The 22,654-nt window shown below is 38.4% G+C and overlaps 1 protein-coding gene across 1 annotated transcript in view; it reads left to right on the forward strand.

Moving 5' to 3' along the window:
* TET2 (tet methylcytosine dioxygenase 2) overlaps nt 1-22,654 on the forward strand; it is a 151,958-nt gene that overhangs the window by 125,000 nt on the left and 4,304 nt on the right. Inside the window, 5 exon segments of the mRNA XM_069094685.1 lie at nt 2,478-2,567; nt 10,261-10,398; nt 16,039-16,399; nt 22,166-22,652; nt 22,654. The exon segment at nt 22,654 is cut by the window's right edge and continues 4,304 nt beyond it. Of these exon segments, the coding sequence (XP_068950786.1) occupies nt 2,478-2,567; nt 10,261-10,398; nt 16,039-16,399; nt 22,166-22,652; nt 22,654 (1,077 nt within the window).

A 22,654-nucleotide genomic window follows, 5' to 3' on the forward strand; every position in this document is an offset into this window, starting at 1 on the left:
TGTTCTAAACACTGGAGATATGAAGAAAGGTAAATAAACAATCTCTACCCTCATCTATATGACCTATAAAATGGGGTGATTATACTTGTTCTCACCAGCCCCACAGAATGGATGTAGGGACCCAGTGACTTAATTTAGGCGAGATCTCCATAAACTATAAAGCAATATAAGAATGTAGGGAGATGGTGGTGATACTTACATAGGAAGTACATCATCCTCATAGCAATGGATAGGCAAAACATATTATTCCCCCTTATACTTTATCTTGATGTGAAATCCCATTGTTTTTGAGAAATGTCAAGATAGTGTTAAAGTTAAATGAGTATATGATGTCCTCTATCCTTCTTATCTTACAGAAATGTAGAGGGCTTATTTTAGACTATCCAATTTGAAACAAGCCAGACTTTCTATTGTTATTTATATCGTTGATTGTGTATTTTTATTTTATTTATTTTGCTGAATCATATCGTGAAAATGTTCCTCTTGTGTTTTAACAAAAATGTTTATTGCTAATCTAGTGCAATGGTGGCATTATTACCAAATTAACTTGGTGATCAATTTATCAAAATTTTGTCATTCACAATTTTTTTCCTTAAGAAAGGTTTCTTTGCCAAAGTACAGTAAGCTCTCTTCCCTCTCCCTCGTTTCTTTTCTTTTTTGGAGGGTGGAAGGCAAGGCAATTGGGGTTAAGTGACTTGCCTAAGGTCACACAGTTAAGCGTCAAGTGTCCGAGGACAGATTTGAACCCAGATCCTCCTGACTCCAGAGCCAGTTCTCTATTCACTGAGCCATCTATCTACCCCTTTCCCCATTAAAAAAAATGACTTTTGAGCATCATGTGGTCTACAGGCTATCATTTGGACAATATGGTCAGTTATTGATTGATTGAAAATCTTTAAATGTTTTGCGTTTCAGGTATGATTGATCTTCTAGGAACCCAGAGCAAATCTGAAAATATTTTATGTTGCTAAGTGAATTTGAATTGTAGTCAATGTATACATACAAACTGAATTATTAATAGCCTGATATTTCTTACTGACTTTCAAAAACTGAGTCTTATATTTGTGGTACTAATAGTTTGCTAACGGAGATCAGGAAAATAAAAGTGCAAGCATTCATGGATTAGCGATATAAAGGTTCCCTAAAGGACATTCATATTGCTTCTATTTTAAAACAGCATTACCTAAATGCACAAAATGTCCTTTTTAGTACATAGAAGTCACAGTGATTTCATAGACCAAATGAACAGCGGCAGGTTTTTTTTTGTGATGACAACCAGTTTTATTTTAACCACTAAAAAGTAATTTCACATCCCTTCTATAAATTCTTATCTCCTGGAACAGGGATTCACATACACTAAATGGAAAAGGTGACCAGTAATCTCTTCCCTGAGAATAGATAGGAGGACATAGTTTCAATTCTGAGCAAAATTACAGTGAATTACAGAGGATGCAAATCTGACTCGCCATCTAAAATGGGATCGATGGAACTATGCTAGGCTGCCACTCTTTTTACAGTTGATGCTGGGTTTATCTCTTTTTTGATAATGTACTTATAGCTAAAATTAGAATTCTAAACATGTGACAAGAACAGAGCAACTTAATATTATGAGATAATTTTATGTATCTATAAATATGAGATAACATGGCATAGTAGAAAGGCAGCCTCTGAGTCAGGAGGTCCAAAGTTCATGATACATACTGGTTGAGTGACCCTTGGCAAATGAGTTAATCTCTCAGTGTCCCCAGATGACTTTCTAAGGCTAGAAGTTGCACAAAAGTTGCTGATCTGCTTTAGTAGAGGGAGATTCCTCACCAGGGAACTCCTTTCATTGTTGGAATGAGGAGCATAGACAAAAACCAAAACCAAATAAACAACAACAATAAAAACCCAATTTAGTTCACTTGGGAAGACTCGTTCTCCTTCAACTGAAAATGTAAATGGACACTTCTTATTTATATTGGCTAGACTCCAAGTCTTGCTTCAAGGATTTTATCCATATTGGAGAATTTGTTATTTTTTACTGATGCATAGAAAACTCATTTTGACTTATTGAAATAATTTTTGTAAGCACTCTAAAACACAAAGCTTATAAATAGATATAGCAAGCCTGTGGTGTTTTTTTGGTGCATTGTCATGGGAAAGTGAGAAAACAGTTAATTTTTTTTTCTTTCCAAATGTGAATTGCATTTCCATGGTATCAGATATGTTATTAAAAATGGAAATCAATCCAACAGACATCTCTAAAGATCTGGATATTTGATAGAGAATGGATAGAAACATCTAGATGATTGGCCTTTGCATTCAAATGTGGTGACGTGCAAAAACATCCTATATTTTAAGGCGTAAGATTATATAAGGTAGGGAGAGCATTTTGCTTTGCACCAAAGATGTAAGCAATTCAAAGCTAATTGCCTTCATATGGAGAGAAAGTAAATATATATATATTAATTTATACAATATTTAATTTCATACAGGAAGAGAAATTAGAATCCCATTTGCAAAATTTATCTACTCTGATGGCACCTACATATAAGAAACTTGCACCTGATGCATATAATAACCAGGTAGGTTTAAAATAATTGATTATATCACTGGAATAATGTACTGCTTATTTTCTGATTTATTTGACTTATGGTTTTCTTTGCTTAAAAAAGGTGGGGTTTTCCCCCTAAAATCTTTTATAATAATGCTTTCCTGTGTACACAAAAATTAGGGATTCACAACCAGAAGGCAATGGATGGGAGGGGGAAGGGGGCAGCAAAACAGGGAATGTTTCCACTATTTTTCCATTGTAATGATGAGTTTCCTATTGCTAAGTTATTTCATCTTTTTTATCAGTCCCTTACATGTATTGTTGGTCTCTTCAAGTCTTTGACTTTTAACACAAGCTTCTGTGCTTTCCTTAATGATGAACATTGTTTATATCTACAGCCCAACCCCTTATTTTACATGTGTATTATAAATATAAAAGTGAAGGTGTGGTGTGTCCGTATAAATGTATGTGTGTACATAAGCAGGCTGCAGCCAATTTACAAATAGGTTATGTAAGAAAAGTTCCTGAGTAATTCAGTTGTTTGCAATTCAGAGTAAATTCTCTCATAGAAATAACATTCTAAGTGATGGTTAGCTTCTCAAGACAGTGCATTATACTCTGTTAGCATGATACTCTATTAATATTGCTATAAACCTTACCACCAACTATATAAACATTCCTATGAAAAAATGCATTTAAGTCAATAAACCAACAAGAATTTATTAAGCACCTACTATCTGTCAGGCTCCATGCTAAGCATTCAGGATCCTAATGTAGGATTCTAGGAATTCTCAAGAGAGTGGGGAACAAATTAATGCTTTAAATGCAGGTGCCCACTCCTGTAGAGGGACCAGAAGCTCCCCTGTCATTTCCCCTCCCTTTGTTAGACATTAGCAAAAAAAAAACTGTTCCAGTTCCAAACCACTGGGGGTGGTTCCAAGGCCCAAAGTAATTCCAGCAAGGTGAAGGCTAAAGAGGGTTACTCAAGGATAAGGAGTGGAAAGGGTGATTAGGGCAGAGAGGGAGCTGAGGGATGGGCAGGGGGCGGGGAGGATGGGCTTCAAGTAGTCATGGGTAAATATCAATGGGGGAAGGACTTTCTGAAAATCTAATTTTCAATAGTATACTGACTCCCCCTTAGAGCTGTAAGGCACCTGACAGCTCACCTCAGACTGGCCCTGAAGAATAAAAAAAAAACAGATATGGGGATCTAAGAGGACAAGGAGAAAGGAGGTCTAGAAAAATCCCAATCACATCATTGGGGAAAGAAACTAAGGTCACTGGTGGTCTTAGCCTCCTCTCTCAGTGACTCCATGTATCTAAGTTAATGACTATGAGTCATATACGCAAGGTCAAAATTTTCCTGCTGTCCTATACAGACTTACAGACACAGGTATCAACATTTTTGCACACCTTATATCTACTTTCCAAGAGAGGGTGTCTTTATAATTAGTCAAAATTTGGCTTCCATAATTTCTACTCATTGGGCTCAGTTTTGATGAAACAAAGAGGCAAGAGTGTTTAGAATTTGGAAAACTGTTCAGATTGAATGATTTGAAAAAGATGTAACTTTAGGCCTGTTCTGTTCACACCGTTAATCAGAAGAGGTACACCCATCCATGTGGTATGAGACACAAAGGGCCTCCAGGTAACATTATCTGCTCATGCTCAGAAGGTCCCTTGACCTCCGTATTCGGTAATATGGTCATGGCCAAACAAGCCTAACAGATCTATTTCTTGTCTATACCTGTTATTACAACTGGATAGGGAAACTACCCATGAGAAAACTGTTTTTCAATATGGAGCACAGTGTTTATTTAGTCTCTCTTCCACATGGAATTTCTTTAGATATTTGAAGATGGTTATCATGAGCCATCTCCCTGACCTTCTTCACTCTCAATACAAGTTTTGTCTTTTACAGACTAAAGACTTTCTGTTATTTCACCTAGCATAGCATCTGGACATTTACCATCCTGGTTACCTTTCTCTGGATGCTATCTACATTGCTGATAACTCTTTTAAAGAATGGTGTCCAGAACTGGTCACATTTCATTACATATGTCCTGACCAGCACAACGTATGGGAGGTGGGACCATCAGCTCCCTTGATCTGAACTCCAGGGTTCACATTAAACAAGATCAACTGTAAATACCATTTTCATATTTTCCCCCCAGACAAATATTTCTTATCTTATGTCATCCATGCTATATTTGTGCAATGGATTTTTTTAGTCTTTAAAAATTTTTTTAAATTTATTATTTGTCTATTTGTAACATTATTTTCTTTTTCAGTTTTGAGTTTCAGGTTCTCTCCCTCTCTCACACACACCCCACCCACCTACTGAGAGGGCAAACAGTATCATATCAATTATACATGTGAAATCATGCAAAATATATTTCTATATTAACCATATTGTGAAACAAGGCAAAAAATAAAGAAAATGAGAAATTCTACTTCCTTTAGCATTCAGAGTTCATCAGTTCTCTCTCTGGGTATGGATAGAATTTTTTCATCAATAGTCTTTTGGAATTGTATTGGATCATTGAAATGATCAGAGTAGCCAAGTCTTTCCCAGTTGATCATCATTACAATATTGCTTTTATTGTGCACAATGATCTGCCAGTTCTCATTTCACTTTGCATCAGTTCATATAGGTCATCATGTTTTTCTGAAACCACTATCTTGATCATTTCTTATAATACAATAGTACTCCACCACAATCATATGCCACAAACTGTTCAGTCATTCTCTAGTGGGCATCCCCTTGATTTCCAATTCTTAGCCTCCACCGAAAGAGCTGCTATAAATATTTTCATACATATAGGTCCTTTTCATTTTTCCTTTGGTCTCTTTGGGATACAGCCCTAATATTAGTATTGCTGTATCAAAGGGTCTGCAGTTTTATAGCCCTTTGGGCATAGTTACAGATTGTCCTCTGGAAAGGTTGGACCAGTTCACAACTCTACCAGCAATTCATTAATGTACCTATTTTCCCTCATCTCCTCCAGTATTCATCATTTCTGATAGGTGTGAGGTGGTACCCCAGAGTTGTTTTAGTTTGCATTTCTCTAGTAGTGATCTAGAGCACTTTTTCATATGATTGTAGATAGTTTTGATTTCTTCTTCTGAAAATTGCCCGTTTATATCTCTTAACCATTTATCAACTGGGGATTTGCTCTTATCTTTATAAATTTGGCTCAGTTTCCTATATATTTGAGAAATGAGACCTTTGCAAGAGAAACTACTATAAAAATTCTTTATGTCACTTCATTGTCTATGGTAACTTTTAACAAAATTTTGAGATGCCATCTAACTGTGGAGCTTTAGCTATTGATGGTGGTTATTAGTGTTTATAGTTGTGGCTGAAGGAACCTAGGCAACAATGCTAGTTGTCTAATGTTCCTAACTCCTTTAAACACATAAAGATTTCTTATTTAGTTTGCATTTGCTCCCAAGTGGCATAGTGCCTTTGTTCCAGATGAATAGACCATCTTTTTTTCTATTTGTCACCTGTTTACCTAAGCTGTCGACTGCTTTTCTTTCCAACAATCCTACAACCACAACTTGCTTGGGTTATGCTTCACTGTCCTCAAAACATTTCTTCTGCCGGCTCCTTACCTACTTCAAAAGATTGCTATGATGACCAAATGTGAAATTCCTTATGAAAATAATCTATCATCATCATTACTGTTATTTAATCATTATTCTCTTGTTTGATGGAGTCAAGGTAAAAAGTGTTTGTTGTCATTCAGTTATTTTCAGTTATGTCCAACTCTTCATGAACCATAGCATGCCAGTCCCTTCTATCCTCCACTCTCTCTCAAAGTCTGTTCAAGTTCTTGTTTATTATTTCTATGATATCTATCCATCTCATCATTTGCTGTCCCCTTTTCTTTTTGGTTCCATCTTTCCCAACATCAGAGTATTTTCCAATGAGGCCCATCCTCTCATTATGTGGCCAAAGTACTTAAGCTTCAGCTATGGTATTTGACCTTCCAATGGATAGCCTTAATTAATTTCTTTAAGTATTGATTGATTTCAATCTCCTTGTTATCCAAGGGACTCTCAGAAGTCTTTTCCAGCACCACAATTCAAAAGTATGTATTTAAAAGCATCCTTGTAGTTCAACTCTCACAGCCAGACATTGCTACTGGAAAAGCCATGGCTTTGACCATTGCAGACCTTTGTTGGCAAGGTGATGTCTGCTTTTTAGTATGCTCTCCAGATTTACCGAAGCTTTTCTTCCAAGGAACAAACATCTTTTAATTTCATGGCTCTAGTTACTGTCTGCATTGGTCTTTGAGCCCAAAAATATAAAATCTGACACTGCTTCCATTTCTTTTCCCTCTATTTGCCAAGAAAGGATGCAACCAGTTGCCAAGATCCTAGTTTTTAATGTTAAGCTTCAAGCCAGTTTTCACACTCTCCTCTTTCACCCTCATCAACAGGCTTCTTAATTCCTCTTCACTTTCTGCGATCAGACTGTTTATACCACCATAACATATTTCTTATCCATCCCCTTCTTCCCATTCACAAGACACTACCCTAATTTAATCCATCATCTGTTTCCAGAATCTTTCTTCTCCAATCCACCATCCCCATAGCTGCCAAAATCATCTTCCTGTGGCACTGCTCCAACCACATCATGCCCCTCTGCAAAGCTTTCAGTGGCTCTATATTTTCTCTTGGATAAAATAAAAATTCAACCTGACATTTTTAAAGCCCTCTAAAATCTGGCTCCAAACTACCTTTGTATTCATCTCTCATAGCTTACATTCTACATTCCAGTCAAATAGGCCAACTGACTGTTTCTGAACTTGCCAGTCCCCACCCCCACACACACCTTTTGCAAAAAAGCTGTTTCCAGTGTCTGGAATGCACTCCCTCCACATCTCTGCCTGCGGGAATCTTTAACTTTTTAATTCATCTCAAGTACAACCTCCTTTGAAAAGCATTCTTCAATGTCCATACTCCCCAATTGGTAGTTCTCTCCCCTCAGATAAGATACTTACTAATGGTCAAGGATGGTTGCGGGGGTTATGGAGCTGGCCTTCAAGTCAGAATTGCATGGGCAAACTCAAGGCCTGCCTCTGTTCCATAATCCTGGGCAAATCACTTAACTTTTCAGTGGTGTACACTTCAATGAAAAGGGGGTCAGTCACAGACCCCTGCTGCCACATATTAAGTTAGAAAACCACATATTTACATTATCTACCATCTATTATATTTTATTAATTTTGTTAGATATTTCACAATTACATTTTAATCTAGTTTGGGTGCACTGGGATTGTGGGGGGTATTTAAGACCCCTGCTCTAGAAAATTTTCTGAGACTAGAAAAGTGACAGAAGGTAGCAAACTGCCTTGAGAGAGGGAGTTTCCTCCCCTGAAAGTTCCCTAAATGAATAAAATCATAAGTCCAATCCCAGTTTAGATATATGTGCACGTGCTAAATCTCTCCAACAGAAGGAAAGGAACTCTTTCATTTTAGTCTATGTCCAATATCTAATATAGGAGCTTAACAAAATTTAGTTAAAGTGAATTGATATAACTACTCATGAAAGAGATATATCAACAACAGATCAAGCCTTATAATCACATATTTTCCTTAGTATATGAAAGTAATACTTCGATTCATAATCAGAAAGGCAGCATTTTATTCCACATCTCTGCCCCCTGCAGTGGGTAGTGAGGTGGTGAAGTAGATAGAGGGCTGGCCCTGGATTCAGGACGACCTGAGTTCAAATTCAGTCTCAGACACTTACTAGCTGGGTGACCTTAGGCAAGTCACTAAACCCTGTTTACCTCAGTTTCCTCATCTGTAAAATAAACTGGAGAAGGATATGGCAAACCACTCCAGTGTCTTTGCCAGGAAAAACCCAAATGGGGTCACAGAGAGTAGGACATGATGGAAAATAACTCAACAACAACAAAGGTCCCTCCAAAGTGTGGATGACTACTAATCAGTCCACACTTACATGGACTCACTTGTAATAAAAACAATATGAAGTTTCTGAGTGGTTAGTTGGAAGTAGGGTTGTATTCTGTGCCCATAACACATAGTGAAGCTAATAGGTCCATTTAAAAGTGAACGGCCTTTGATCTTGGCCTCATTGCATCCTTGTTCCACCCCCCATCTTTCCAGTCCTTTTTACCTTCTCGTCCACCAGATACTCTTTGATCCAGAGACCCTGACCTGCTTGCTGTTCCTTGAACAGGACACTTCATCTCCTGACTCTGGGCTTTATCACCGGCTGACCCAATGCCTGAAATGTTCTCCCTCCTCAACTCTGCCTCCCAGCTTCCTTCAAGTCCTAGCCAAAATCCCACCTTCTCCAGGAAGTCTTTCCCAATTACCCTCACCCAAGTGTCTTTGCTCCTGAGTATTTCCGATTCGTCCTGTCTATGGCTTGTCTTACTCAGCTGTTCACACGATATCTCCCCAATTATACTGTGGGGTACCCAAGATCACTTCCACTTTTCTTTGCATCCACAGAGCTTACTTAGCACCTAGAAGGCACTTAATAAATGTTTGTTGAATGAGTAAGCCATTGTTCTAACCAGCCATAAGTCACACAGGTACACAGGAGCTTGGCCATTGCCATCAATTTAAGGCTTTTGTTTGTTTTAGTCCTTGCTTCTCCATCCCAAATATACCAGGTCTTATCAGTTTAGATCAGGGATTCTGAACCTGTTTTGTATCAGTTGAGCAAAGCTATAGATCCCTCCTCAGAATGTTTTTGAACATATAAAATACATAGGAAGTCAAAGGAAAATAACTCTCAAAATACAATTGTCAAAATATTTTTTTTTAACAACTTCATGGATTACCTGATAAGAAACTCTGACTCACAACCTTAGTTTCATTGGATTTGGCTTAAGGAGGGAATAACATACAGACTCAATTGGATATCCTATCCTACAGGAAAGTAGGGGGAAAGGGGAAAAGAGGGGGAATGAAAGAAGGGAGCGCAAATTGGGGGAGAGGGTAGTTAGAAGAAAACACTTTTGAAAAGGGACAAGGTCAAAGGAGAAAATAGAATAAATGGGGGATAAGATAGGATGGAGGGAAGTGTAGTTAATCTTTCACATTGTAACTACTATGGAAATGTTTTGCATAACTACACATGTATAACCTATATTGAATTGCTTGTCTTCCCAGTAGGGGTGGGTGAGAAGGAAAGAAAGGAGAGAATCTGGAATGCAAAGTTTTAACTCAATGTTAAAAAAATTGCTTTTACATGCAACCACAAAATAAAATATACAGGAAGGGGTATAGAAATCCATCTTGCCCTACAAGAAAGTAAGGGGGGGGGGGTCTGGTAGGGACATAAGAGAGGGTAGATTGGGGGAAGGGGTAATCAGTATGTTTGCCATCTTGGGGTGGGGAGTAGGGGAGAGATGGAGAGAAAAATTGTAACTCAAAATTTGTGGAAATGAATATTGAAAACAAAAAATAAATAAATTTAAAAAAAGAAAAAAAAACTGACTTAAATAGATTTGTAGATATCCTGGATGCAGAAGCATAGGGCAATAATATTCAAAAAGTAAAGAAAGATGTATGTGGTCTTGACAGTGTTACTATGACAATGTATTTATTTGCTTTGTATAATTCTATATTGTTGCTGTAAGACAGAGGTACAGAAATGCTAATGCTTCAAATAGCCCATGTACTAAGTGTAGGTTGATCAGAGCTGTACTCTTGATTCTCTTGTCCTTTTTCAGATCGAGTATGAGCATAGAGCCCCAGAGTGCCGCCTGGGATTAAAGGAAGGTCGCCCATTCTCTGGAGTCACTGCCTGCCTGGATTTCTGTGCCCATGCCCACAGAGACTTGCACAACATGCAAAATGGCAGTACACTGGTAAGTGGTGGCAGCTCCCATCCAGGGTCAGTCCCATTCTCCGTGTTAGAGGTTTCTTTGTATTTGCTATGCTCCATTGGGGAAAAAAAATATTTTCTCTTCAGAAGCCATGTGAAGCAGCATTTTTATGAATGGGTTGCTGTTGTATGGCGACCCTGCTTGGCACTGCTATTGCCCTCGGAACATGCTGGCACATTAGAGCCAAACTCTGTGACAAGCATATGAGAATTTCATGGAAATTCTGAGGACGAGTCTACAGCAGGGAGAGCATATTGCCAGCTGCAGCCTGCCGCCAAGGAACACTTGCAGTGCCAGAGTGTCATACGTCTGGCATTTCACAATTCACTGATCATAGAATCATTCACCAGCCAAGATATCTGTGTGGTCTGCATTACAAAAGAGGGGTATGTGCTTGGATATCTGAATTGGAAAAAAGGGAGGCATGAGTGTCCAACTGAACCCCTAGATAACTGGGGTACCTTCGCCCCCACAATTGGAGAGAGGAAGTGCCAGAGAATGAATTTGGAATGGTACCGTTACTCTAACTGTATACACCTTCCCACTGGTTCCTTTCCCAGTCTTAAGGCTTACTACACGTGTATTTAATATATATTATCTAAAGAGGAGCTATGATCAACTGGATAGGAGCTGGCCCCAGAGATGGGAAGATCTGGATTCAGGTCCTGCTTCCCATGAATATCTGCTATATGGCCCTAGGCAAGTCATTCAATCTCTCAGAGCTACAGGCAACCAAGATTATACCTTGCAGAGCAGGTATCCATCTGCATTCCCTATATCAGTGAAATCACTAGTCTTATCTTATGGGGAGGTACTCTAGGAAGTCAAAGTAAGCTTAGCAAAATGGAAATAGGGCTGATCTCAAAGACTTGGTCAGCTAGGTAGCACAGTGGATAGAGTATCCTATCAGAAGTTAGGAAGATTCCATCTTCCTAAATTCAAATCTGGCCTCAAATACTTAATTAGCTGTAATAAGTCACTTAAACCAGTTTGCCTCAGTTTCCTTATCTAGAAAAGGAACTAGAAAAGGAAATAGCAAACCACTCCAATACTTTACCAAGAAAACTCCAAATGGGGCCAGGAAGAGTTGAATACAACTGAAAAAGACTGAAATCTGAGCCAGGAAATCCTAGGTTTGAGTTCTGCCTGGGACATGTACTGTGTGACCCTGAGCATGTGACTTCATCTCTTAGTGCTCTGGGCAAGTCTTTAAGCCTATGAGTTACAAAGAAGACAAAGATTTATCTTGTTTGTTGGAGTTTTTTTATTGGAAGTTCCCTATGTGGATAGATGACAGGTCCAGTTCTTACCCCTGTGCTATTCAAATAACCAGGAGACAATGGACACAATAGAATGACTTCTCATAATTGACCTCGATGGGTAGGAGAGGGAGAAAATTTGGAACTTGAAATTTTTTAAAATGTTAGAAAGAAGGAATGCTGGATTTGGAGCTGAATTCAAATCCCAGCTCAGATACTACCTTTGTGACCTTGGACAAGTTGTTAAACATCACTGAGCCTTGGGACCTCATCTGTACGATGATAGGTTTCAACTAGATGGTTTCTAACATCTCTCCCAACCCCCAAGTTTGATGCTAAGAACTATATTACAAGTATGTACAAGTATGCCAATAACTGCCCCATAAGTGGGGCAAACTAATAGTGTTCTGGGAGTTCAGGAGGCAAAGAACAGTCTGGGGAGTAGTTGCACATTGCAGGTCAGCGCACAGCCTTCCTTTGGAAGGAAGTAAGGCTTGAGCCTTAAAGGATGAGTAGGATTTGTCAAATTTATAAGACACATTCTTCACAACAACCCTCCGAGGTAGACAGAGCACAAAGGAGTGAAATGTTTTGCCTAGGACTGTACAGTTGTTAATTACAGAGTTTAAGCTCATGCCCAGGTCTCCTAACTCTCAATCTATTACTTCTACTCACTGTAACACATTACTCGGTATCGCCAAAGGCAATGATAGGTCAGGGCATTCCAGGTGAAGGAAATAGAGAAATGGAGGTAAGAAAATATACTGGGAAAGGAGTTTTAGGGCTGTATGGCAAAGTCCATTGGGTTCTGGATAAAGAAGGTTTAACTTGTAGACAATGGGGAACTTTGACCAGTGTAGTAATACCATGAAAGTGACAGAAAGTTAATCTGGCCATGCTGTTTGAGACAGATTAGAGAGGAGGAAGACCCAAAGGTAAAGGGATCACTTAGGAAGTTACTTGTCATAGTTCAGTTATAAGAGAATAACAGGAAGGAAATTACAGAAGTGCAGGAAGTTTATGGATTTCAATGACTAGTTGGATGTTACAGATAAGAGGAGAGGAAGAATCAAAGAGGATATTGACATTTTGGACTTCATTGACTTAGAGAATGATGGTAACGTTAAAATACAATACAGGACAATCAAAGGAAGGAACTTAAGGTGAGATGGCAAGTAAATTCTCTTATAGAGATATTCAATTTGAAATGAAGAAAAGACATTCAAATGGAAACATTGAGAAGGAAAAGAAATTTGGAAGAGAAGTTAGGGAAATCTCCAGTTTGGAGTAATTTTGATATGATATAATTGAAATTATAGGAGTGAAATCTTTGGAGGAACTTCATCTATTCTATCTAAAGATAAAATAAGAACTTTAAAGAGTGTTCTCTGTGAAGGGAGAAAGAGTAAAAGGGATCAGTGAAGGAGACAATCACCAAAAGAGTAAAACCAAGACCATCTAGTCTCATGGAAACCAAGAGAAGAGTTTCAAGAAAGCAAATAAAATTTGATAGTATCACATGGTAGTTCACAGATGCTGAACTGTGAAAAGATCATTGGATTTGTCAATTAAGAAGTCACTAGTGATCATCAAGAGTATTATTTTGATAGTTACGAAGCCCAAATCCAAGTTGTAGAGAGTGAGGAAGGAGTAAGCAATGAATGTACAACATTTATTATAAAATTTTAGCCAAAAAAGGAAGGAAAGAGTTAGGTGAAGTTTTTTTTTCAAGATATGGAAGATCTATCCATATTTGGAGAAAGAAAGGAAGGGAAAGGAAAAGAATAATTGAGGGGAGCAAGTTTCCAAAGGGAAGAGTTTAAGACAGGGGTGGGGAAACCTATTGTGGCCCTCTAGGTCCTCAAGGGTGGCCCCTTTGACTGAAGGATTTGTTCTATGAACTCGGATTCAGTCAAAGGGCTGCACTTGAGGAGCTAGTGGGCCATATATGGTCTCAAGGCCTCAGGTTCTACCACCACTCCCCTCTTTAAGAGCACAAGTGGATGGAATAAAATTGTGAAAGAACAGAGATAGTGGTGTAGTAAAGACAGAATATTCAGGAGTTTGTACTTCATAGTTTCTATTCCTTCTGTAAAGTAGATGACAAAGTCATCTGCCAAGAGAAAGACTAAATAAAGTATAAGAACATGAATTTCAGTGTTACCACATTGCCTTGTTATATGGCTGATGTTGTAGACTGAGGTTTTGGAGTGTAAGAAATTGAGAAACTGTGAGACTAAAGAATCTACTTGGTCAAAATTGATATGGAAGTAAAGAAATATACAAGGGTGGACACAACACAAAAACTAGCTGTGTGACCTTGGGCAAGTCACTTAACCCCAATTGCCCTCCAAAAATAAAAAAAAAAGAAAAGAAATATGTAAGGGTGATGGTAGAAAACTAAGTGTAGGGGAAGAATGTGAGTGAGGTGCTAAGATCAGTTGAGATGATGGAAATGGATACATGGAAGCAATAGTCAATAACTGAGAATTTTCAATGGGGTCATTCAGGAGGGAATGTAGAAAGAGACAGAGACAGAGAGGGAAGGAGCAGCAAATGGTCTTGAAGTGATACTGGAGATTAAGGAGAAGGCTAAATCTCCCCCACTTCCCATTCATCATCATCATCATCAATGTTTATTGAATTTTGCAGTTTTCTAGGAAAAAAAGAAAAGATAAAGTAACTATGGAAGGGGAATCAAGAGAAAGACAATTCAAGCAAAAAGCAGAAAACAACTGCAAAACAAGCGTTCTATAGGTCATAGCAGTGGAGGGAGACAGGAGGAAAGAGGTTAGTGGGAAATCCAGAAGTGTCATGATGTGGGTGAGAACAAGATAAGAAGAGAAGATGTGAGATAGTGCTTAGAACAACAGCTTTGGCCAGGGTGTTTACACACCTCAGAAAGGAAAGTACATTGTCAGGTCATTGTAATAGTTTTAATACTTCAGAAGAGTTATAATTCTGTCTGCGTAGGTACTTCTCCCTCCTGAATAGTTGTGGTCAAAAACTTTCATTGCCCAATAGTCAACATCCTGGTTATAATCCTCTTCAATCTTAATCAAGGCCATTTCCTCAGAAAACCTTTACGCAGAGCCCTGTTAGAGCTGTATTTAAAGGTTCTCTACATAGTAAGTACTGCAAGAGCTACTTATATTCTGCACCTTGACCCTTAAGAATCCCAGGTCATCTCATCAAGATGCTCCTGAAGTCAGACTCTAGTGAAAGCCACTCTAATATCTGCTCAAGTAAAATGAAATTGTAAAAATACAACTGCTATAAATGTAACAAATTCGTTCCAAGACCAGGTTTAGATGATGTTTAGTAGCCAGTTTTACATGACCTGTATCCATCAATCGATTTAAGGATAAATAAAAACAACTAGTATTTTTATAGCTCTTTATGGTTTGCAAAATGCTTTAGATAAATTTTCTAAATTGAGCCTCATGAAACCCCAGTGAGGTAGTTGCTATTATTATACCCATTTTACAGATGAGGAAGCTGAAGCTAAGAGAGGTTCAATGACCTACAACTAGTAAGTGTTTTAAGGCAGGATTTGAACTTAGGTCTTCCAAAACTAACCCTCTATTCAGTATTCCATCTTTGAAATACAAAAGGAACTTTTTATCTCCTCTCACAGAAGCCTTAATTCTCTAATTTGAAAGAAGAAGAAAAGTAATCAATAAATTTGATTTAAAACAGTCTGGGGGAAGAGAGAAAGAAAAATGATAGATAGAAATGATACCATATAATATGTTACTCTCATATACAATCCTGTCTTCTGGCATTATCTCAGACAGATCTTCACTGTAGAATAATCTAGACCTTTCTTAAATGAGAAAATAAAGTTAGAAGGTGAGAATTGGAGAGAGAAAGGAAGTATTGAAATGTTTCTTTGTGTGCAAGAGTGAAACACTGTGTTAGACATCTTGCAACTGAAAAAGAATTGAGATTATTTGATAAAAGTGGCTTGAAGAGAACTCTGTTTTTTACATATTTTAGCATTCAAGGTCTGAGGTGAGAAAAGTAGAGAAAGCTGCTTTTTTTTCTTGGCTTCTGGTGAATTAGAAAAGCATAGATCTTGAACAGAAGAGTCTCAGATCCATACAGCCTTGGAAGGTGTAAATGTGTCATATTTATCCATTTTCTTACTCCCCTCCAAAAAGAATAGGTTTATGATTGTTTATGATTGATTTCAATCTTGTGCCTCACTGAGAACAGCCAAGCTGAATTCTGGACTCTCTTGGCAAGTGTCATTGAACTAGTCAACGTAGCAGTGAAAGGGGAAGCATTAAGTGGACAACTACATTTTTTCCTGCTTTCTTGAAGAGAAAACTGAAGCTGTCTTTTCTTTTTGCTACATTAGGTTTGCACACTCACCAGAGAAGACAATCGAGAGGTTGGGAGAACACCCGAGGATGAGCAGCTCCATGTTTTGCCTTTGTACAAAGTCTCTAACGTGGATGAGTTTGGCAGTGTGGAAGCCCAGGAGGAAAAAAAGAGGAATGGGGCCATCCAGGTCCTTAGTTCCTTTCGGCGCAAAGTCAGAATGTTGGCAGAGCCTGCCAAGACGTGCCGACAGAGGAAACTGGAAGCCAAGAAAGCTGTGGCTGAAAGGCTCTCCTCCTTAGAAAACAGCTCAAGTAAGAATGAAAAAGAAAAGTCAGCTTCTGGACGTCAAAAACAGGCCAGCTCAGAGACTGCAAACCATGCTAAACAGTTGGCAGGTAAGCTCAGTTCAAAGTACTGAAAGTATTTATGTTGGGTGGGGTGGACCTAGGGAAAGAGTACAGAATTGTTTGTGTTGAATGGAACATTTGGTAATCTTATTTCCCATGGCACAATCCCCAAAGGTATAGTCACTGGGCATTTCCATTGGAATGATCTTTCATGAGGACTAGAATATGGTCTACAGAAAAGTTAAGGTCACACATGGCAGAGTGAGAAAAGATCAGTTGAGTTGACCATTAGGAAATCACCCGTGATCTTCAGGAGCATGTTTTCAGTAGTTACAGAGACCAAATGAAATAAATAACCAATGAATGTATCACAATCATCTGAATAATTCTACTATGCAAAGGTGAGAGTTAGGGTTTTTTAATGGAGGTAAAAGCTGTCTGCATCACATTTCTACCCCTTTCCTGGCCTTTTCTATAGGATCAAATATTTAGAGCTGAGCTGCACCATATAGACCACCTGGTACAATCCCCTCCTTTTACACATTAGAAAATGGACCCAGAGGCAGCTAGGTAGCAAAGTGAATGGAGCACCAGCCCTGGAGTCAGGAGAACCTGAATTCAAATCCAGCTTCAGACACTAGACACACTTACTAGCTGTGTGACCTTGGGCAAGTCACTTAACTCCAATTGCCTTGCCTTCTCTCCTAAAAATAAATGGACCCAGAATGGTTAAGTGATTTGTTCTGGTCCCGACAGGCAGGATTTGAACTCAGACTCTTCACCTGCAAAGCTAGTGCTCTTTCCATTCTACCACACTACTTCTGGTAGGTGGTACAGTATATTAGAATGCTGGACTTCGAGTCAGGAAGACCAAAGTTCAAATCATGCCTCAGACACTTACTAGCTATGTGTCCCTGAGCAAGTTATTTAACTTCTCAATGCATCAGTTTCTTCTTCTGTAAAATGAGGATAATAACAGCCATCTCTTGTCTCTACTGTGAGCTTACAGTCTATCTAGAGAGAAAGAATAACTACATGTACAAAACAACCAATAAACAGTGCAACCAAGTGTATGAGTAACTTAAAAATGGCTGCTGCGCCCAGTGATACACTGGGTGCCCTCCTTCATGCCAACGTTGCCAACATCAGCTTTCATCAGCTGTTTTATCATCTTGGCTAATTAGTCAATATGGGCTGGTTAGCACAGCCAAACAATGACAACAAACATAGGAATAATGGATGGACGGTGATGGATGAACAGCAACAATGTTGGCTTTGGACGTGTTGAGTTTAAGGTGATTAGAGATACTCCACTGAAGGTAGTCACCAAGCATTTGGAGATGTGGGAACTGGAGTTTGGATGTGAAATGCAATTGTAAAAATATATCTGCTATGTAAAAAGATTATTGAAGCTGTAAGATAACATGTGCTTACCAGTAAAAAGTCTGGAGTACATGAATTAGGGAACTGAGATTTGAACTTTAGGGAATGCCTACAGTAAGGAAGGAAGCAGGGTAAGGGAAGGGGGTCTGGCCAAGGAGCATTCAATTAGTAGGAAAGTCACAACGGCATGTTAGGTCAAGTTTTTCCCTCTGATGAAGTAAATTTCTCTTTAAATGTGGCTGTAGTAGGAGTCCTAGGGCCTATCAGTGTTAGGAAACCACAGCTACAACTTGGGTCTGTGGTCCAGACCAAATCATCTAAGTATAGTCCCTCAACCACAGCTTCTGACCGAGGCTATCAATTTCGATCTCTTTGGATTCATCTCAAACACCAGAATAGTTACCCACCATTGTTACGAAAACAAACATTTATCTATTAATGTCTGAACCTAACATAGAACTAAATGTATGAACCTTAAAAAGATTGTGATCATATTTGCCTTGGTGGTAACCATTTAGAAGTTTATTGCCTGAGAGGACAGGTAGAATTGGTAGACTGTGTCCTTGTGTCTGATCATTATGTTTGTAGGATCACAGGGAAGGACCTGAGGGATTATCTGGTTCAACTCCCTTATTTCACAAATGGAGAAATTAAGGCACAGGGAAATGAAGTGACTTACTCCAGATTCCATAGGAAACAAATAAAGCCCCAAGACTTAATAAATAATAGCAATAATAATAATAACAATAGAGTGCTTAAAAGTTTGCAAAAGCATTTATATCTCTTTATCATCAAAACAAACGTAGGAGGTAGGTGCTTTTATCATCCTCATTTTACAGTTGAGGAAACTGAGGCAAACAGATTAAATGACTTGCCCAGGATCATACACCTAGTAAAGGCTGGATTTGAATTCAAGTCTTCCTGATTCCAAGTCTAACACTCTATCTATTGTATCACATAACTGGCTCTGATTCCAAATCCAATATGCTTTCCTGTCTCTAAGTAAATTTCTGATTTTAATTGTTAACATATAATTATGATTCCTTAATGTTTGACCATGACAAAAATATTGTTGGGCTTAACTAATTTTGGTTTTGTCTCTCTAAATTTAGAGATTTCTTGGGAAATGTTTACTATGCTGGACAGTTGGAAGCAGAATTCTTGGCATGAATTTTGTTCTAACATAGGAAGAGACCTTGTGCCTTCCTTCCTGATAATGTCACCAACATCAGTTTTAATCAATTTTTAAATCCATTTTACTGATTGATAGCCCAGCCAGCAACAAGAGACACAGAAATAAAGGAAAGTTATGGATGTTCTCCTTCTTCTCTCTTCCTTTTGCTGGATCAACCCCAGAAAAAGGTCTCAGAAGCAATAGGGCACAAAGTGTTTGCTCCTGTTCTTAAAATCCTGGAACACCAGTTGATATCACCAAGTCTTTGGGCTGTTGCTTAATGTCAGTCTATTAGAAAGTGTTAAGTGTATGGATTCAATTTGATCCCATTTTTTAGAGCCCTATTTCAGATGAATTGGCCTCTGTTTCACAGACACATGTATGTGTGTGCATCCATGTATGTACAGGTGTGTCGATATATGTGTTTATACATACATATGTACATATATGTGTGTATACACACACTCACAAACCATATACACCACTTACACTGATATTCTTGCTCTTAGGTTGAACAGAAAGGAGACCACCTGACTTATCTTACAAAAACAGAATTTTAGTAAATATTTATTGATTGGTCTAACTTCAAGGCACAATTTCTTCCCTTTACCTCTCGTAGCTGAGTTGTAAGGGACTTGCTTTTTATAGCAATTGTCCTTTAATAATTTTTCCCTAGATAAGAATCCTCAGGGATGCTAAAATTACCCCCTTTCACTTGCATTCATTTCACATGACTTTTTTTTTTTATTTTGGTCATGAAAAGGAACTGAAGGTTTCTGAAAGTTTCACTTACAATATTGAGAATTTCACATGTAAGCACAGGGTATTTTCCTTTCCCTGAAGCCCATTAAGAAAGTGGGATTTGCCTTTTGATGTCAGAAACTTTCTTTGTGGTATCTTTGAGCTCTAAATCTATGACCCAATAGAGAAGGCCAATAAGAGATTGTGGATGATGAGGTGTTGATCGTCAACGCCTTCAATTAAAAATAACATTTTACTATGTTGTTATTCTGTAATTTTTCAGTCGTGTCCAACTCTTTGTGACCCCATTTGGGGTTTTCCTTGCAAAGATACTGTAGTGACTTACCATTTCCTTCTGCAGCTCATTTTACAGATGAGGAAATTGAGGCAAACAGGGTTAAGTGACTTATCCAGAGTCACACAGCTAAGTGTCTGAGACAAGATTTGAACTCAAGAAGCTGAGTCTTCCTAACTCCAGGTTCAGAACTTTATCCACTGCACCACCTAACTGCCCCTACTCTGCTATAACTGTAGGCATTATGCCACAGAAAATAAGATCATCTGATGTGCCATCCAAAATACATATGATTTCTTTTTTTCTCCTTATACCATCACTGGAGTTCCCAATGTCATGTTGCCTTCTGTTCCTACAATTTAATTTTTTTCAAATAAAAAATAACTCTAATCTTTAATGAAAAAGTTGAAGGTCCTGGTATTTGCAGCACAAAAGTAGAAACTGTGGATCTTTTTTCTACTCCTCTATGAATGTTCTCTAACCCTCTTATTATAGTACTTGATATCTGGGTAAGGATTTAAAGTTTACAAATTGACTTCATTTAAGGATTTCAGAACCCTCTGAGTTGAGGCTAAGCAAATGACATCCCTATTTTACATCTTAGGAAATGGGGGTTCAGAGAGGTTAAATAATTTTCCCCAAGGTCACATAAGTAGTAGAACTAGGACTTCTCTCAGATCTACAGTCCCTTCTTTTCCCTACATCACACATCTCACAACATTAGTATTAAATTGGGGTTGGGAAAAGGACACAGTAAAAATTAATTATAGCTTTAAAATGAAAAGTATAAGTTGTGACTGTTTGAAGTCATGATACTGGTTTCACAAGCTATGAGTAATCATAGCTCTCCTCAACTGTATTGTTATATGAACCTCCAAATTCTAAAAAAAAATAGAGATCGATTAGGATATTTTGATGGTATACTTTTGTCCTCAGAGTACGTGTCATTACTGTATGAGCGTCCCTTCTCCCAACTAAATTTCATCACATGCTCTTCTAGCTGAAAAATCTGGTTATAAAAAAGCAAAGTTCCTGCTAAAGTCTATGGGTGTTAGTCAAGGGTAAACAATTATCTGGTAATTGACCAGTGACTGATGATGAGCAACATGCTAAACGATGATGAGAAGATGAACAAGTATCAGTGACTTCAATAGCAATTGAAGTTCTGTTTTACTGATGTTTTCAAAGTTGACCTTCGATCCATTTGCTAGAATTGGCTGTGGTGATCAGATTTATCATTCTTATTTTTCTTTTTTTTTCTTTTTGCTTTTTGGAGGGCAGAGGGCAGAACAATTGGGGTTAAGTGACTTGCTCAAGGCCACATGCCTAGTAAATATTAAGTGTCTGAGGTCAGCTTTGGACTCAGGTCCTCCTGACTCCAGGGCCAGTGCTCTATTCACCGCACCACCTAGCCACCCCTCAATCATTCTTATTTCTAACACCTGCGTGATAGCAAGGCATCAGAACATAACCTTAAATTAGAAGATCTTAACTTTTCGAGGGTCTTGGATACTTTGGCACTCTGATTAAATCTCTGCATCCTCATTTTTCGGTGCATAAAATAAAATATGTAGGATTACAAAGGAAACCAATTACAGTGAATATAACTGTAATCTTTTTTTTTTCCATCCGAGTTTACAGACCCCCTGAAACATGGAGTCCATGAATCTCAGGTTAAGAATTCCTTCCTTAAACATAGTCCCTGTAGGGGTGTCTAGGTGGCTCAGTGTATAGAGCACCGGCCCTGGAGTCAGGAAGACCTAAGTTCAAATCCAGCCTCAGACACTTAACACAAAAACTAGCCGTGTGACCTTGGGCAAGTCACTTAACCCCAATTACCCTCCAAAAAGCAAAAAAAAAAAAAAAAAGAAACATAGTCCCTGTTGTGTCGGTTATTGGTCTAGACCAAAAGTGTCAAATACAGGCAACGTGCAGATGCAACCCTCACAATTGTGGTTTAAACCAAATTAAAATGTATTTGGGAATTATTTAATAAGACAAATGAAAACATAATAAATATAGATAATATTACATTTCAAAATTAATTCAATAGGAAACCATAGGGATTTTTATGTGTGCTTTAGTGGGTCCTCTTTCCTTTTGAATTTGACACAAGGGGTCTAGATTATGGTTCTCACACAGATTTAAGTTTTCATTCAATCTTCATAAAGCAACATTTAAACAAACCAATCCTTTTTTGTCCCCTCTCTCCTACCTACAGACCTTTTACGACTTTCAGGACCATCGATGCAGCAGCCGCAGCAGCAACATCCCCTGACAAATAACCCTCAGTCTACTTCTGTCAATGCTTATGCTACTTCAGGTCCTCCGAGTCTGTATATGAGGTGCCCCAACCCAGTGAATCCGTATTCCAATTCTTCCCACCCTTCAGACCTTTATAGTGGGGCCAACCCTATGAATCATTATACCACCTCATCCCAGGCTGCAGGCTCTTATTTGAATTCTTCTAATCCCGTGAATCCCTATGCAGGGTCTCTGAATCAGAATAATCAATATGCATCTTACCAATGCAATGGAAACATGCCTATGGATAACTGCTCTGCCTACTTGGGTTCCTATCCTTCCCAGTCTCAACCAATGGATCTATACAGGTATCAGAGCCAAGACCCTCTGTCTAAGCTAAATCTCCCACCTATTCATACACTATACCAGCAGAGGTTTGGAAATAGCCAGAGTTTCGGTCCCAAGT

Source organism: Petaurus breviceps, unplaced genomic scaffold (assembly GCF_028583685.1).
Source record: "Petaurus breviceps papuanus isolate PSGF00001 unplaced genomic scaffold, PetGlider_PUasm1.0 126, whole genome shotgun sequence".
Lineage (NCBI taxonomy): Eukaryota > Metazoa > Chordata > Mammalia > Diprotodontia > Petauridae > Petaurus > Petaurus breviceps.